Source organism: Hypanus sabinus, chromosome 9 (assembly GCF_030144855.1).
Source record: "Hypanus sabinus isolate sHypSab1 chromosome 9, sHypSab1.hap1, whole genome shotgun sequence".
Lineage (NCBI taxonomy): Eukaryota > Metazoa > Chordata > Chondrichthyes > Myliobatiformes > Dasyatidae > Hypanus > Hypanus sabinus.
In genome coordinates this window covers 132540672-132557437 of record NC_082714.1, presented here as the reverse complement: position 1 = coordinate 132557437, position 16766 = coordinate 132540672, and the positions used below count along the sequence as shown (strand labels likewise).

At 36.6% G+C, this 16766-nt stretch overlaps 1 protein-coding gene across 2 annotated transcripts in view; it reads left to right on the top strand.

Moving 5' to 3' along the window:
* ptgis (prostaglandin I2 (prostacyclin) synthase) overlaps positions 1-16766 on the top strand; it is a 60216-nt gene that overhangs the window by 37151 nt on the left and 6299 nt on the right. For both annotated transcript variants that reach the window (XM_059980596.1, XM_059980598.1), the window contains exons 5-9: positions 1706-1860; positions 2250-2431; positions 10333-10486; positions 12106-12287; positions 15786-15937. In XM_059980596.1, coding sequence (XP_059836579.1) covers positions 1706-1860; positions 2250-2431; positions 10333-10486; positions 12106-12287; positions 15786-15937 — 825 coding nt within the window. The remainder of the gene's footprint in view (positions 1-1705; positions 1861-2249; positions 2432-10332; positions 10487-12105; positions 12288-15785; positions 15938-16766) is intronic.

Below are 16766 nucleotides of genomic sequence, written 5' to 3'. Positions count from 1 at the left end.
TTTTACATTTGAAAAGCTTCCTTCAAATGCCAATCTGATAAATTATATAGACTTCATTGTAATTTTGCTCTGACCCTATTTGTAACTTCATCATAAGTACATTGAGCCATGGGTTTATCATGCAATTTTGATCTTTTAAAATGCTATCTTTTTGTGATTTATGACATCCTCTTGAAAAACAGAGAAAATCAGGGCTCTAATAAACTTGGCAGCTGCTCACAATGCTCACATTGATGAAGTTTGCCTGAAGGCTTAGCTTCCAGGCAATCTCACTGCTTCGACTACATCTCATGTGAGGCTAAAAAAAACAAATGATGTCATGAAGTGCACCTGACAAAGTATTTTCTGATGTTGTAATATAAAAAAGTAGCAATCAATTAGTCATTTCAAAAGGTGATTTGATGATGATCAGCTTTAAAGTTCAAAGATCAAAGTACATTTATTATCAAAGTGTGTATACATTATGCAACCTTGAGATTCACTTCCTACGGGCAGCCATGAAACAAAGAAACTCAAAAGGAATCATATATATATTTTTAATAAAGACTGTCGAATACCCAATGTGCAGAGAAAGAAAAAAAAGCACATCACCCAAGCAAATAGCACTCTGAACTAAAGTCCATAAAGAGAATCCCATAGTTCAGCGAGCAGTGATCTGAACCAGCCATTGCGCAGCTTGGGCCCTGACACCCTGACCTTTTCAATCTGGCCCGCTGCCAAAATCAATGTTCAAACATCGGGTTCAATCATTGATGTACTCAGGTGGCCTGGAGCCCACCGCTTCGATTGGCCCTCTCCAGTTCGGTACAACACGTAGGTCTCTGTCCAGACATCGAGTTCGGTCCCCCCGATCCGTTCTGGGGCCTGAACACTGCTGCCTCAATCCGTGATGTTGCTTGAGAAATAGATATTGGCCAGGACAATACTGTTCCGCTAAAGAGAGTTTTCCTTTGCTGTACCAAGGTGCCTATGACTTGGATGAGTGTAAAAATGGGAACCAAGTACATTTCCCTGCTTGTCTTTTTTCTTTGTGCAACTAAAGTAGAAATGATAGGTCTCCTCTGAGGGCTGCATTGTTAGCCTTCAGTCAAAATTTCTGAACAATTGTTGTGAAAGACAGTAAAGTAAACAAATGAGAATCCTTATCCCATAATCTTCACTAAACTGAGGGATTACATCACAGTCCCGAAAACATGAATCACTTTGTTAAATGCTGACTACTTGCCAATATTGAAGGACTCTTCCTGAAAGGCTCTCTTTATATAAATAAGATTATTAAATTGTAAATCATGATATGCGGCAATGTATAACTGGTGATTATAAGAATGTAATAAGTTCTGCTCCTTTTCTTCAAGAGCTTTATCTGACCACTTAGAATAACCACCGTTCCAGTTTAATCATAATTTCAAGTAAATTGAGGTTTCTGTCAAAATTCCAACTGACTATTCTACCCATGTTGAAAATTGAGTTGTAATAACCAGAACATATATTCCTATATGGAAGGCTTTGAAAATGCACTTGGATTTATGAACAACAAGAAATAAGTGGCATTGCAGATGAGGAACATTATTTGAAAACAAAATGTTTTCCATCGATTCCTAAGTAGATTTAAATAATTTAGGAAAGAGTGTTAAAATTAATGTCAGCAGTCCACATTTGTCATTATCACCATCGGATGTAATGTTATTTTTTGTTGTTTAATTAGGGCAGGATATCTCACACTGTATGGGAATGAAGCTGCACAAGATTACCAACAAACATCCAAAAGTAAAGATAAAATTAATTCATCAGAAGTCTATAATATATACAAGAGACTAGACCAACTCTTGATGAAAATAGTCCGCTCCATGTTATCTGCAGGTGAGCACATCATGAATGAAATAATATTTAAGGAAAAAAATTAAATAAAACAAATAAAAATAGAATTTCAAATATCACAGATATGATAAACCTTTCACCTATTCCCTGTCAGCTTGTGTATCTCCCTTTCTTCTAGCTTCTGCAACCTTCCTTTCCAGTCCTGATGAAGGATCTCAGCCTGAAACATAGATTGTTTATTCCCCTTCATAGAGGCTGCCTGACTCACTGAGTACCTCCAGCATTTTTGGGGTGTTATCCAGAATGCCAGTACCTGCAGTCTCTCTTTGTCTCTTTGATAAACTTACCTGTTATTTTTGGACATTGTGATAAAATGATTTTCAATTATCACAAATTACAACATGTTATTAAACAGATATTCCTTTTGCTAGATGAAAAGAAAGAAGCTAACTTAGTAAAAGAGCATCTTTGGCAACTGTTGTCTGTGGAGAATTTAAACTCAAGAGTGAACAGAAGCAGCTGGATTCAAAGTTACTGCAGCCACCTACAGAAGTTAGGTCTACACAAGGATATGCAGGCCCGAGTAATGGTACTACAGCTGTGGGCCACACAGGTAAGGAGTATTTGCAACCCACTGAATGGAACACCTTCCATTGCTGCAAGCCTATGCTTATATTTAAATACATATTATTATTCCAAAATCGTATCTTTACCCATCAGTAGTATTTTATAACTTCTGTTGCATTGCTAGAGCTTACCTGTAATTAATCATTCCATAGAAAGAAACCACCTAATTACACCTTTCTGATGTATTGAATGGAGGGTTAGTATGCAGTTTGTCTCTGGCCACTCAGCTGCACACCAGGATTAGCTGATTGTAAGAACTGGATCCCCGTTAACTTGTAAGGGGTTATCAAACCTGTGAAAATGTTAAGCCATTGTTCATTGCAATCAGTTTAGCATGTTTATAAAATTAATTATTTTTTTAAGTACTTAAGAATAGTGGTGCAGCCAGTAGAGCTAATAGAACTACTGGTTTGTATTTTCAACAACCTGGGGTCAATCTTGACCTTGGGTGCTATCTATGTCAGGTTTGTATGTTGGAGTCCCTGTGACTATGTGGGATTACTGTAGATGCTCAGGTTTCTTCCCATATCACAAAGATGTGTGGATTGTCAGGTTAACTGGCCATTGCAAATTGCTTCTGTTGTGTAGGTGAGTGGTAGAATATGGGGAAGTAATCAATGTGAGGAGAATAAAAATTATAATTAGCATAAACAGGTGTTAGATGGATTTGGTGTGATAAGGAGAGTATTTGTGCTGTTGAGTTTGTATTTATCAAAGTACATCTCACCTATGAATACTTTATTAGCCTGTATTCTATATTCATCTCTTTGCCTTTTCAACTTCTCATTAACACTTCAAATAAGTTAAGATCAGTCTGAAGGCCATACAGAGAGGATTACTACACAAATATATTGAGCTCTTCCAATGGGTGGAAACCTACTTTCTGTGTGTCTAATCTATTATAAGACATCAAATCAAATCAAAATAGAAATCTGTCATCTTGTTCATTTGACCAAGTTCATTTACTCAGAAATCAGACGAACTGTGACTGTTTTAAACAGGTCAGTTCAATTGAAAATTGCTTCCAACCGCTCATTCTGAATTTATACTGAGATGAGCAAACAAATATTTGCATTTCTATATAAATGGCCAGAAAGAAATAATCTTTAAAAACATTTGGCTTAAAATGAATCTGATCTCATCAATATCACCTGTATGCAAATCTAATGATTGCATTTGATGAATTCTTTGTGAGTGTAAGATTAAGATTAATTGCTTACATTTCTCTGGGGTTGTACAATTTCTGAGTTGTCCTTTTATAGCTGAAATTTGCAGCATGTCACTTCCTCCCTTGATACAAAAACCTTGCACATTATGATAATAGTTTCTATTATGGGCTTTGTATTCAGACCAAAATAGTTCAATGTTATGGAGTTAGAGATGCTGTGGTGTCTAAAGTGCAATCACACCGATCATCATGCCCATGCCTTAAAATAGATTCCTGATATTCATCTGCATTGGAAGTGATGCAGTGTCACAGGCTGCTGGATTCTGTTTCCTGGCACACAAAAAGACCTTGTGTGATATTGTAAATTGTTCCTTGGCTGTACGTATGAAAAGCACAGAACAGCCTGGAGCCAATGCTCTTTTAAATATGATAATAGTATATCTGTTACAATGGAGTGCACTGTTATCCCCCTATAGTGTAAAATGATCCTTAACTATTTTTGCCTTTAAAGATTTCCCTCCTATCATTCTTCCGTTTCATGATTATTTCAGGCATATATATTGAGGGAGAATAGGATATGTCTGTTAAAGACACTGGAGAAATAATCTGATAACTTCTGAAGTGGCTGTGGGATCACTTCTAGACCCAACAATAAAGCAGCGATTCCCAACTGCGCACAGATTCCACTGAAGGAACCATCCAAAGTCAAAGTGCAGGCTGCTTGTATAGTGGCAATGGGCTACAATGTGCAGTGTAGTACGCAGAGTCTCACAGCAGCCGACTTAATTTGACCTTCAACAGATAAAAGGGGTGCTGAGGTATCTAGCTGCTGCGTACAGTGTACATGTTCCACCCTTGCTGCTTTGCCTGTGCCCTTGTTGCTGCTAGAAAACCAGCCTGAAGCTCCGTGCACATGGTATAATGGAGCAATGTGAAACGGTGCCTTCTGGATTGCTCAAGGTCGTATATCAAAGCCATCAGCAGTCTGTTCCACTCATGGTCATCAGCCTTGACGCAGGCATGCAATAGACTAGTATCAAAGTCAGAAGTAAGACATAGGGGCATTTCAAATAAGGGTAGGTATATGGGGAGTTAGCTAGCTTTCATACATAGTCTAATTTAATTTTACTTATTAATATACTTTGCAGTGATTTTTCATAATTTGGCCAAGTTAGCACTAAAACAGACAATGAAAGTGGAAAGGAAAGATGTGATATTACTGTTTAAGGGAATAAGTCCCTCACAGATGGAGCAGGCAAAATAGATCTATCTCAATTTGTTCCTTCTTTATCCACTACTTTTTCATCTTCCTCCTCCCGGTGGATGATCCAATACACTTCCTACCATTTGAAAAACTATTGTTCTAACACATGTTATACAAAATGTAAATGAGATACATAATTAGATGATTTGCACGGGGAATCATTTGCCAAGTCTGTCGGGGAACTTCCCCATTTTTCATTGCTTAGTGCCTTAAGAACATTAATGTCTATCTGAGAGGACAGATGATGTTAGCAACTCTCATGTGTAAGAATATCTCTATTGATAGAGCTAAGTATTTGTGCATACTGAAAAGTTAACTGACAATCTATAACTACATCACTGGAGAGTGCTTCTGTAAAAAATGCTCACACTCTAACCACCATTAACACCCAAAACCTTGCCATTTTTAAAAATATGTATTCCATATAACCATATAACATGGAAACATATAACCATATAACCATGGAAACAGGCCATCTCGGCCCTTCTAGTCCATGCCGAACGCTTACTCTCACCTGGTCCCACTGAGCCGCACTCAGCCCATAACCCTCCATTCCTTTCCTGTCCATATACCTATCCAATTTTACTTTAAATGACAATACCGAACCTGCCTCTACCACTTCTACTAGAAGCTCGTTCCAGACAGCTACCACTCTCTGAGTAAAAAAATCCCCCCTCATGTTACCCTTAAACTTTTGCCCCCAACTCTCAACTCATGTCCTCTTGTTTGAATCTCCCCTACTCTCAATGGAAAAAGCCTATCCACATCAACTCTATCTATCCCCCTCATAATTTTAAATACCTCTATCAAGTCCCCCCTCAACCTTCTACGCTCCAAAGAATAAAGGCCTAACTTGTTCAACCATTCCATAAAATTTTTCATGTAATAAAATAATTTTGGGTAATTTCATAAAAATAAATACATCTGTTTTTGCTAGTTTGTACATTTATTTGATTTGTTCATTGATTGTATGCCATGCTGTATGATGTGGGCGATCATGGTCTTTCCCTGGCCATGATTGTTCTTTGCTGGTAATCATATCTTTTAATTGTGGACTCTATGCTATGACCATACTTTAGCACCACACTTTAAGTAATAAGGTAGGTGTTAATAGACAATGTTATCAGTGTGACATTTCACTTTCTAGTAGCCTAAATTATTGATCAATAGGATGATCATCCACTAATCCTCTGATTGAATGTCTTGACAACCAATGATCTGTACTGAAAGGCTCAATTTTTAAACTTGAAGTATTCTTTCTTTCTCCAGATATTTATTACATCAAATGATAAAATATTTAGTTATCATTCTAACACTTAACTGCATTCTTGCAATTCAAACTAAGAGAGTCACTAGAGGCACACAATTTCACTAAACTGATTCACAAGTAACAAATTCAGATGCTTAAAATATTATGTGGCCAAATAGAACAAAAATAAAAGGGACCAGATGGGTATAAATTGAAAGACAAGTGTTAAAGTCTAAGTAAGCACGAAACCTTTTTAGATTATCATCCAAGCTGAGAAGGAAATTATGTTTTTGATGATGTTAACGAATTCCCATTGGTACTTGGGTTTCTAATCAGCTGCAGCCATCACAACACATCTTGTTTGGCTGATAAGAGAGTGGAGCTTTATTTTGTCATCCTGGCCAACCTCTTTAAACTGAGCTATGACAAAACATAAAACAGATTAACTGGCCATTCTAGTCAAATTTATTTTGTCATTTATATAATGTTAATCATTGATTTCTGTAAAATTCACTACAGTTCAAAAGTTGGGGGGGGGTGGTAAAGATTCTTGGAGAGCATTTGTAAAAGAAAAATCAATTAGTAATCTTCAAGCAATTCCTCCTTTGCTCTGTACTTGTGCTTTAACAAATCCCATCAATGGCTCCTCAATGGTATTTTATTTATGTCGTGATCTAATCAAATGGGGGAACATTTTCTTTATAATCCTGCTTCCTACATCCATGTAATAAACTGCAAAACTGATTTTCTTTTGGAGAACAATTACGAACAGGTGAAATCTTGAAGTTTTGAAATAGATTTGTGTGCCCTTGACCATGGTGCTGAATTCTCAGCTGATAAAACAATCAGTTGTATTCACATATTGTAAATGACAGTTGTCTGTTATTATAAGCATTATGCATTCACACTTCCTCTAGATGCATGTGTTTAGGATTTGAATTATTGTTTCCATTTTGGCACATAAAAATATGCAAACCAAGGTCAAACTTCATTTTTTTCTTGTTAGGTAACATATCCATTCCCTGTGAATTTGAAGGAAGTACAGGGCCATAGTAGTAATAAAAACAAAAAATGGAATAAAAGATAAATCCCTTTTGTCTTTCTTCAGCTGGATATTCCCTGTATAAGAAGAAACATAAAACTCTTCATAGGTTATATTCTCTCTACATTGTTATAAGTGGGCTGTTTTATTAAACAATTCTGTGAAAGAAGTTCTCAACTCAGAAGTAAATTGCAACATTTGTTGTTCTATTATGCTTTGTAAACAGCTACATATGCAATCACAAAAGCTACAATCTCTACTCCGCATTTACAGTTGCTTTAGTCTGTTGTTTTTGTTTATTCAATAAATATTCACATTTCATCCATTTCCAGTTGCTGTTAAGCATTGCCCCTGGCCCAAGTGTACCATTAATATGTTAATTGTGCTACTAAAAAGGCAATATGTTAACCCTTTCATTTCTGGAAAAATTCCTGTGAACCTGATCTGGAAATCACCAATGCCAGAACATCCTTTCTTAAATATGGGGCCGAAAACTGCTCACAATACTCCAAGTGCGGCTTCATAAAGCCTCAGCATTACATCCCTCCCCCAAATGAATGGGAAATACTTCAAAACATTATTTTAAGAAAGGGAGGGTGCAGGAGAGCATGTGGTGGTGGTGGGGGGGGGGGGGTCAGAATACTTTTTGCTAATATTTATAAGGCCTTGAGACATACAATTGAAGTAGAATTAAGCCATTTGGCCCAGCGAATCTGCTCTGTCATTCCATCATGGCTTATTTATTGCCTGTCTTATTCTGGTTCTCCTGCCTTCCCCCCATAACATTTGACACTCTTACTGATCAAGAACCTACAAATCTCTGTTTTAAGTTTATCAAATGACATGGCCTCTACAACCATCTGTGGCAATGAATTCCACAGATCCACCACCCTCTAGCTAAAGAAACTCCTCCTCATCTCTGTTCTAATAGGACGTCTTTGTATTCTAAGGCTGTGCCCTCTGATTCTATATTCATCCACAATAGGAAACATCCTCCCCACATCCACTATATCTAGGTCTTTCAATATTTGATATTTTCAATGAGATCCCCCTTCACTCTTCTAAACTCCAATGCTTACAGGCTTAGAGCCATCAAATGTTTCTCATGTGTTAACCCTTTAATTCCAGGAATCTTGCTTGTGAACCCCATCTGGACGCTTTTAATACCAGCACATTCTTTCTTAGACAAGGGGCCTAAAACTGCTCACAGTACTCCAAGTGTCGTGTGACCAATGTCTTATAAACCCTCAATGTTATAACCTTGCTTTTACATTCTAATTCTCTCAAAATGAATGCTAACATTACATTTGCCTAAGCCAACATCATTAAAAGTAGATTCACTGTCTATTTATTTTAGTACCATTTGTCACTTCTTGCTGTCATCTTTCCCTAATTACAACAGCAACCAAACTTACCTCCCAAGCACGTAATTGTCTGTGGCATATCTTGAGCCATCTTGAGACTCACTGTATAAATTAAGTATGTTTTTACATTTCTATAAATAATTTTATTTTTATAAGTGATTTCTTAATCTACCAATGTTTAGATTAACTATGCACTAAGCTTTTGAGTCTTCTTTCATTAAAAGTCTAATGAGTAACTGAGAGAATTTTATGGAAATTCAACAGGTACTGATTAGCTTGCATTTCTTCATAGTAGGAGTCAGGAACATCAAACATGCCTACTTTAACAATGATGGGAGACTCAAATGACACTGCATAAGGTTTTTGATTCAGATTCCAAGGATGGGGAGGGAAAAGAAGACTTCAGCTTTTCTCATTATACCAAAATGTTTATATTTATTTGAAATTAATAGACTTGCCCAAACCAATGCCACTACCCACCATCCCCATTCAAAAAAAGACTAACTATAATGACTACATTTCTAAGGCTTCCATGAATTTCCAATATACTTACAATGAAAAGTGTGCACTATATATCTCAATCATTTTGTATGAGAAGAATCCTTTGGAAGAAGTTTTGTTAAAAGTAATAAAGAGTGTCCCTGTCAATAGTCATTGAAATATGACTAATTGTTGTCAATGGTAAGCTATGAGAAAGAATAATTTAGTAAGTTTCTGAAAATTAAGATAACTGTATGCACTTCCAATTTCTAGGAGAATAAATGATTTTAGTTAAAATTCCTTTTATAGTTATTTCAGTTAAAACTATAAAGAACAAGTAACAGTACATATTTTGAGTGGTGAGTTGGTTTTCAGTCTAATCTGATAATGAATTGAAAATGAAAGCGAAGCATCTCAATCTTACCTATTTCCTGTGACATTTTTAGTAACAAAATCATTCAGCTTGATTCAATCCAATGTACTATTTAAAAGCTTAAAGATTTGCAAATTCTAATTTATTGGGACAAAACTTTACATCAACAGTATTCTAATGGACCAGGTATAAAAGGAAGCATAATATATAGATCATATTATGGTGCAGTTTGCTTTCAATGAAAAGTAAATTTACTTCGAAGCTGCATTAAGCACTCACAATCATATGAGCTGACTATAAATAATACTGTGATTATCTGTGTAAAATGGTGAACATATGAAAGTTATTAATGATGTCCTAAAAATGTTCTAGTCCACGTATTGCATCATTCTGTATTTAGCATCCTTTTGTTGTCAGAATTGTTGCCAATGCATGTTCCTACCCCTTGTATCAGTTGTGGCTCTGTTAGTCCTACATCCATCTTGGAGTCAAAAGGCTGTCAACTCAACTCACATTCTGGATACTGGTACACATCGGGCAATAATAATTCGTCTGTGGACAGCTGCACGTACTATGATGCCATTGTCAAAAGTATTATTTTTGGAAGATGTAATTATAGAAATCTGACCTTTTCATCACAAATTTTAATCTTCTTTAAAAGAAAGAATCTTTTACATTATGTAATCAAATAGCCAGTAGACTGTATATGGAACCCTTCAGCTGCTATCTACCTCAGGACACATAGACGTATCATTATTTCCTGTGTTTGGATCACTGCAAGTTTTCTTTCTATCAAGGATCTTGGCAACAAAGACTCATAAATTTGTGCATTGGAAGTCCAATATAGCCATCAGCAGTTGACATTGACACATGTACTGAATCAGTTGATTAATAAAGCCTTTCTTGTCAAAAGATATAATATCATTCGTTTGCTTTGATTTTTTTAGGGTAATTATGGGCCTGCAGCATTTTGGCTACTACTATTCCTGCTAAAGCACCCAGAAGCAAAGCATGCAGTCCAGGAGGAAATGAAGAAAATCTTTTTTAACCTGACAATACCCATTGTTAGCCAAGATGCACTCAACAATACACCTATTTTAGGTACAGTTTTCTTTATTCATAATCCAGTAGTTCACATGCATATGCTAACAAATGTTTATCATTAAGCTCCAACTAAAACTATAATTCAGTGGACAAATGTCCTTTGAATTTTAATGATTACCTTTCCTTCCTGCTTTGGAATCTATAGAGTTTTTATTCCATTGTTGCATTATTATTTTATACATTTTGAGTTTCTAATTGTAATCAAATTTGCATAATTATGTTAGGGAAATAATTTCATATTTGTTTTCCGTGCAATAACATTCTTTGAGTACGAAGCAGTATAGTTTTCTCTTAACCTATCCTGGGCCAGACACATTGGCACAATCATGAAGAAGGCATAGCAGCAGTTAAACTTCATTAGGAGTTTGAGGAGATTGGATATGTCACCAAAGACTGTAGCAGATTTCTACAGATGCGCCATGGTGAGCATTCTGACTGGTTGCAAAGCTTCCTGGTATGGAAGCTCCAATGCAGAGGATCAAAAGAGGCTGCAGGTGGTTGTAGACTCAGCCCGCTCCTTCAGTGGCACATGCCACCACCACCCGGCCACTGAAGACCATTGAAGGCAGTCCCTCAAGAGGCTGGCGTCCATTAATAAGAACTGTCACCACCTGGGGCATGCCCTCTTCTCATTACTATGGTCAGAGTGAAGGTGCAGACTCACACTTAACATTAGGAATGGTTGCTTCCCCTCTGCCATCAGATTTCAGAACATTTCATCCACCCATGAACACTACTTCATTATTCTTCATTTGTACTACATTTATTTGTTATTCTGACTTGTAGTGACATTTTATTTTTTGCACTGTACTGTTGCCATAAAACAACAAATTTCACAACATACGTCTCTGATAACCTAATTCTGATTCTGATTCAGTGTGAAAGTCAAGCATCATAAAACATTAATGTAAAGACCTCCTTAGGCAAATGTGAGAGTAGCTATCTTTTGAGATAGTGCCTGGTCAAGTTATGATTAATATTTGATTGTGTCTAAATTCTTATCTAAACTAAACAAATGTCCAAGTGATTCAATGACTTAGTACAAAGTCCTTTCAGCTGAATGATTTGGATTTGATTTAGTGAAGATCATTAATTGAGAATAAATCACAGTTCAGGATAAAGGGTCTCAGCCTGAAATGTCAGCTGTTGATTTTTTCATAGATACTGTTTGACCTGCTGTTCCTCCAGTTTGCATGTGTTGCTTCAGATTTCCAGGACCTACAGACTCCCTTGCGTTATCATTAATTTAAATTATTTTCTCTGTATTGGCTGAAAATCTAATAAAAGAAGTGAAGTTGGGAAGTTTGGGCAGGTTTCTTTCTGATCATCCCAAAATCCCAAAGACATTACACTCATGAAGAGGATAAAACTTTATTAATACTGGTTCTACAGATTATGTGTTGAAATCTCCCACCAGATAAATGTAAGCGGTTCATTCATTTTTTTTTTCAGACCAAGTCTCTGAACCAAAGAATTTGTGCCAAGAGGAATACAATTACAAAACTGTTGGTTGCAAATGTTGTTCACTAGAGAATTAAAATGTAAATTGACCAGTGGACAATCTAGGTGGATTGGTTGATCTAATTTAACAGAAATGCTACTCCCTTTGTTCACAGATAGTGTTTTAAATGAGACTCTACGACTGACAGCAGCGCCATTTATTACTAGAGAAGTTCTTCAGAATATGTCATTGCAGCTTGCAGATGGCAGAAAGTATCACCTCCGAATGGGAGACAGACTGTGCCTCTTTCCTTATTTAAGTCCCCAGACGGACCCCGAAATCTATGAAGAGCATGAGGTCAGTTACCTTCTCGCAGTACACTTTATAAAAAGTGTTATTTTATTATTATAAACCTGCATTATAAAAAGTGACACAAATACAGCTATATTCATGATTCCTGACTGTGATTGCAGTTAAATCAAAATCCAAACATGATTTAATCATACTTAGTATAATTACATTGCAGGTTGCTTTAAATAAAATTTAACATGGTTCAATTGATATATATTAGTGCAGAGATTGTTGGTTCAAACCCTACTGTAGCATTTGGCAATCTAATGAAACAACAGCATTCAATTCAGTATTGTGTGTTGGGTCATGATGCTTAATAGTTAGACGCGGAGATATGGACTAATAATCTGTTATGAATTCAAGTCCTGCTATATCAGCTGATAACTATTTTCCGTTCATCAGTAAATTCAGAGTTATGAATTTAGTATCATAAAAAGTGACTGAAACTAAAGGATTGTTTAGGAAATGGCTTTTGATCACATGTGAGGAAATGACAACTGTCTTCACAGTCTGACCATTGTAGATGGATGTATGGGTTTTATCCTTTAATGCATCAGGTCTCATTAACACTATCGTATTACTGGTTTAATCCATGCGGATAACTGATGTGAGAGGCTCCTGGGATTTGGATAACAGGGCAACACAGGATCACCAGATGCACAAGAGAGATTCCTGAGTTAATCTACGATATGGATGAAACTGGAGGTTGGGAGTGCGTGGAGACTGGGACCACTCAGCCACAAGGAAAACCTAATTGCTCCTTGTGAAGTCTAGGTCTGACACAAAAACTGACCTGGTTCAATCCAATGAGGAATATACAAATGCCTTCTTGTATAGATGAGATTTAAAATTACCTTCAACATCTAACGCATATATCATACTTAATTAAGATCCCTATTGGTTTTAAATTTTCACCTGCTTAAATCAGCTGATTGAAATTAGGATTGTCAGGATTAAGTTGAAAATAATTCACCTGCTCCAGTTATAAGTGTTTGCATTCAATTACCCTGGCTCAGTTTCCCTCAAAGGGTGCTCTGACTTCAGGATGGATACTGACTGATGACCAAAGACCTCAGCTTTATGCTTGCCAGCGTTAGAAAAGGTGCTAAAGTGTCAGCTCACTGTTGTTGCTCCTTCGTGGATTTGGTTCCTTTGAAGTCAATGGAATTGAGCATTCTGATCAATTATCAGAAAGGAAGTACGATGTATAACTGATACTTCATTGTGTGGTCATAAACAAAGACACATTCCTATCCATTTCCTGAAGTCTGTTCCCAGGTCCATATTTATGTACCTTTGGCTTGAGTTTCTCTGAGAAGATGCTGGTTGGCTTTCCTCTTAAACAATTGCAATTGTATTGATGATAGTGAATTCTTTGAGACTGTGCACAGGAAATTCCTGAATCTTACTCATCTACAGCCCTATGTGTATTTGTCAATATGGAATATGGTTGGAAGCCATTGTTCCCGTGACAATTCTACACTTGTCTTCCTTAATGAGGGGGTCATATGGAAAGACTGTCAGAACAATCTAATCTTCTTGAAAATCATTATACCTTGCCTTCTTTTACAAGGAAGTCAAATACATGTTCCACAAGGAAGAAGTCACATTTTCACCAGGATCACATATAGTGCTGTAATTAGTTCTGTTATTTCTGATCATCTGGGACCTTCCTGCCAATGGAGGGACACTCACCAGGCCAGCCCAAGCGCCATTTTGCTTCAATCAGGGTGATATATCACTGCAGACTGAAGCAGATGTTTTATTCCTGAGAACAGCAGCACTGCCTTAAACTATTTCTCATAATATCTCACTTTTTGAGTTTGAAATTCATGGCCAAAGCCAAGTGACAGCCAGCTGTGATTTAATTATTCATAAAAAGTAGCTAATTACACTTGCTGCCAAAGCCTCCTCAGTCTTTTGCTGCAGTGTAGAGTTAGAAGTACAACTGATACCTCATCATTAATAATTCACTGCTCTGCCCGTTAATCAAGGTATTTTGTTTCTGTGCATTTAGCTTCCAAGGAAAGAATCATGTGTTGTTAAATGACAGCACAGTCATTTTTGTATCTGGCCTTAAGTAAATTCAAACAGGTTTTTAAGATCAGATTTAACTCAAAACCAATTTGGAAGCAATCTGTTAGGCCAGGTTAAAATTACCTCTAATAAATTTTGTAAGGAATGGAATCAAAAATGGAAGAAATAACATTTCATAATCATGGTAAGTAAACCATAGCTTACAGAGCTCGAATAAAAATTATTACAGCCCATCAGTCATCTAGAAAATATAACTTTTCATGCTAGTTTTCTTGTCCTTCAGTCACATCGCTTACTAAGTTCCATTCAAACTCTCCTTTTACCCAGAGTCAAAGTCTTTTGCCTTTTGATGGGTTTCTGTATTTACTCATCACTTTGCATAATTTAATTCAAGCAATCTGATTAATTCTTATCTGCTTAACGACAAGCTTGGTGACGCTGTTTGTGGCAGTCATGGGACAGCTGGTAATATTATTCTGTCTACATCAGAAGGTTGTGAGTTTGCATCAAGTCTGGTGACCTTTGGACCCAAGTGTTTACAGGACAGAAGCAATACTGCACATTTGATATTAAGTGTTCCCAAAGGAACATATACAGCCCATCATATCAAGCAAAAGTGGGGGGATTATTCCTGGTGTCCTGTCTATATTATTATTTATTGCATTGTACAGCGGCTGCGAAGGTAACACATTTCATGACATATGCTGGTGATATTAAACCTGATTCTGACACTGCATGATCTTCTTACCTGTCATGTGAGAAGAATGTTGGGTTCTGTTAGGAATCCACTTCTATTGATATTATGTCCCCAGTTTTGATTCTCCTCGCTAAATCTCAGATCTCATTGCCTGTGCTTGTCTGCATTAAATATTATTTTCACACATTACTCAAGGTAGTTGCACTATTTTACACTTCCAATTTTTGTTAGAAACTACTTTTGTTCCAGTCTTTTCAATCTGTAAGCTTACACAGTTTTTTATTAATCTTTTTGGATGTTGTTTATTTAGTGTGACAAAGCTATTCCTACTGTACTGTCTCGAAGGGTATTCCAGAAGTGATTTTCCAAATTGTATGATTGGTGGGGAGCTTAGAGCTGAGAGTGTTTCCATGTAATTGATATCACTGTCCTTCAAGGTGATAAAGATGCTGGATTTGAAGAAGCTAAGTCCCTACAATGCTTCCCTGTTCTAAGACCATTCAGGTGTGATACACTGTCCTCCTCTAATGTTATCGTCATATTCATAATATCCTGTCTGTCAATTTGCAAGCATCTTGTGGTGGGAAAAGGACAATGAATTACTGATCAGATATATCACACAAAAGTTTTAGTTTCAGAGACAATACTGTAGATTCAAGTACCCATTTGTTCTTAATAAGCAATCAGTTCATCTTTGTGATGTGGTCTTATTACTGCACTTCACTCAAAAATAAGTGAAATTCAACAAAATTTTCTTTTTGAATTTACAGAAATTTAAATATGACCGGTTTTTGCACCAGGATGGAACAAAGAAAACTAATTTCCTCAAGAGTGGGAAGCAGTTGAAGCACTACAATTTGCCTTGGGGGGCTGGATCTAACGTTTGCATTGGGCGGCACTTTGCTATAAACAGCCTAAAAATGTAAGTGTTTAATAGATGTACTACATATGTACCCAATCTCATGTTTCCCTCAAAAAGCACGACAATCACTGAAATTTGAGAATTTCCACTATATAATACTATAAAGCAAGATCAAGCCAACTGTTGGATTTAGCATGTCAAGGAAGTTAGCAGCTCCGTAACATTGAGTGATCCTATCTCAAGATGCTTTTGTGTGATTCCAAGCTCAATTACTTTTTTCAGAATTCTCTTGAAAACGCATTGGTCACTCAGTGAATTCATTCCTACACTGTAGCAGAAAATGAATAAAGCTTCAGATGTGGGAAAATGAAACATCCCATGCAACTAGAGGAAATGCATCATTTTGTCTATTCACACGTTCACTTCCCACCATTCAAGGGCCAAAACAATCATTCCAGAGGAAGTGGCAGTTCGGCAGCACTTCATTCAGTCTAGTCCACTGCATTTTATGTTTACAATGTGCTCTCCTTTATATTAGAGAAATCAAACTCAGATCACTTTGCAGGGCATTCGTGTTTAGTTCGTAGGAGAGATCCTCAGTATCCTGCTGCATGCAGCTTAGGTCTTAATCTCATCCTTGTTCTGAATGTTGTGTATTTAATATTTCAGCAATATTTGAGTAATATTATAAATATACTGTAAGATTAAGCATTCTTTGTTTGTTTACATAATTCATAAGTAAGAAGTACATGAATGGCAACATCATTACGCGTCCATGTCATATTGTGCACCTAACTAAAGTAAACAAAGTAGGCATGTTATCCTCAGCTACTGTGTTTTATTTTCAATTAGTCTTTGGAATTACAAATCTTAGCACTGACCTGTCTAT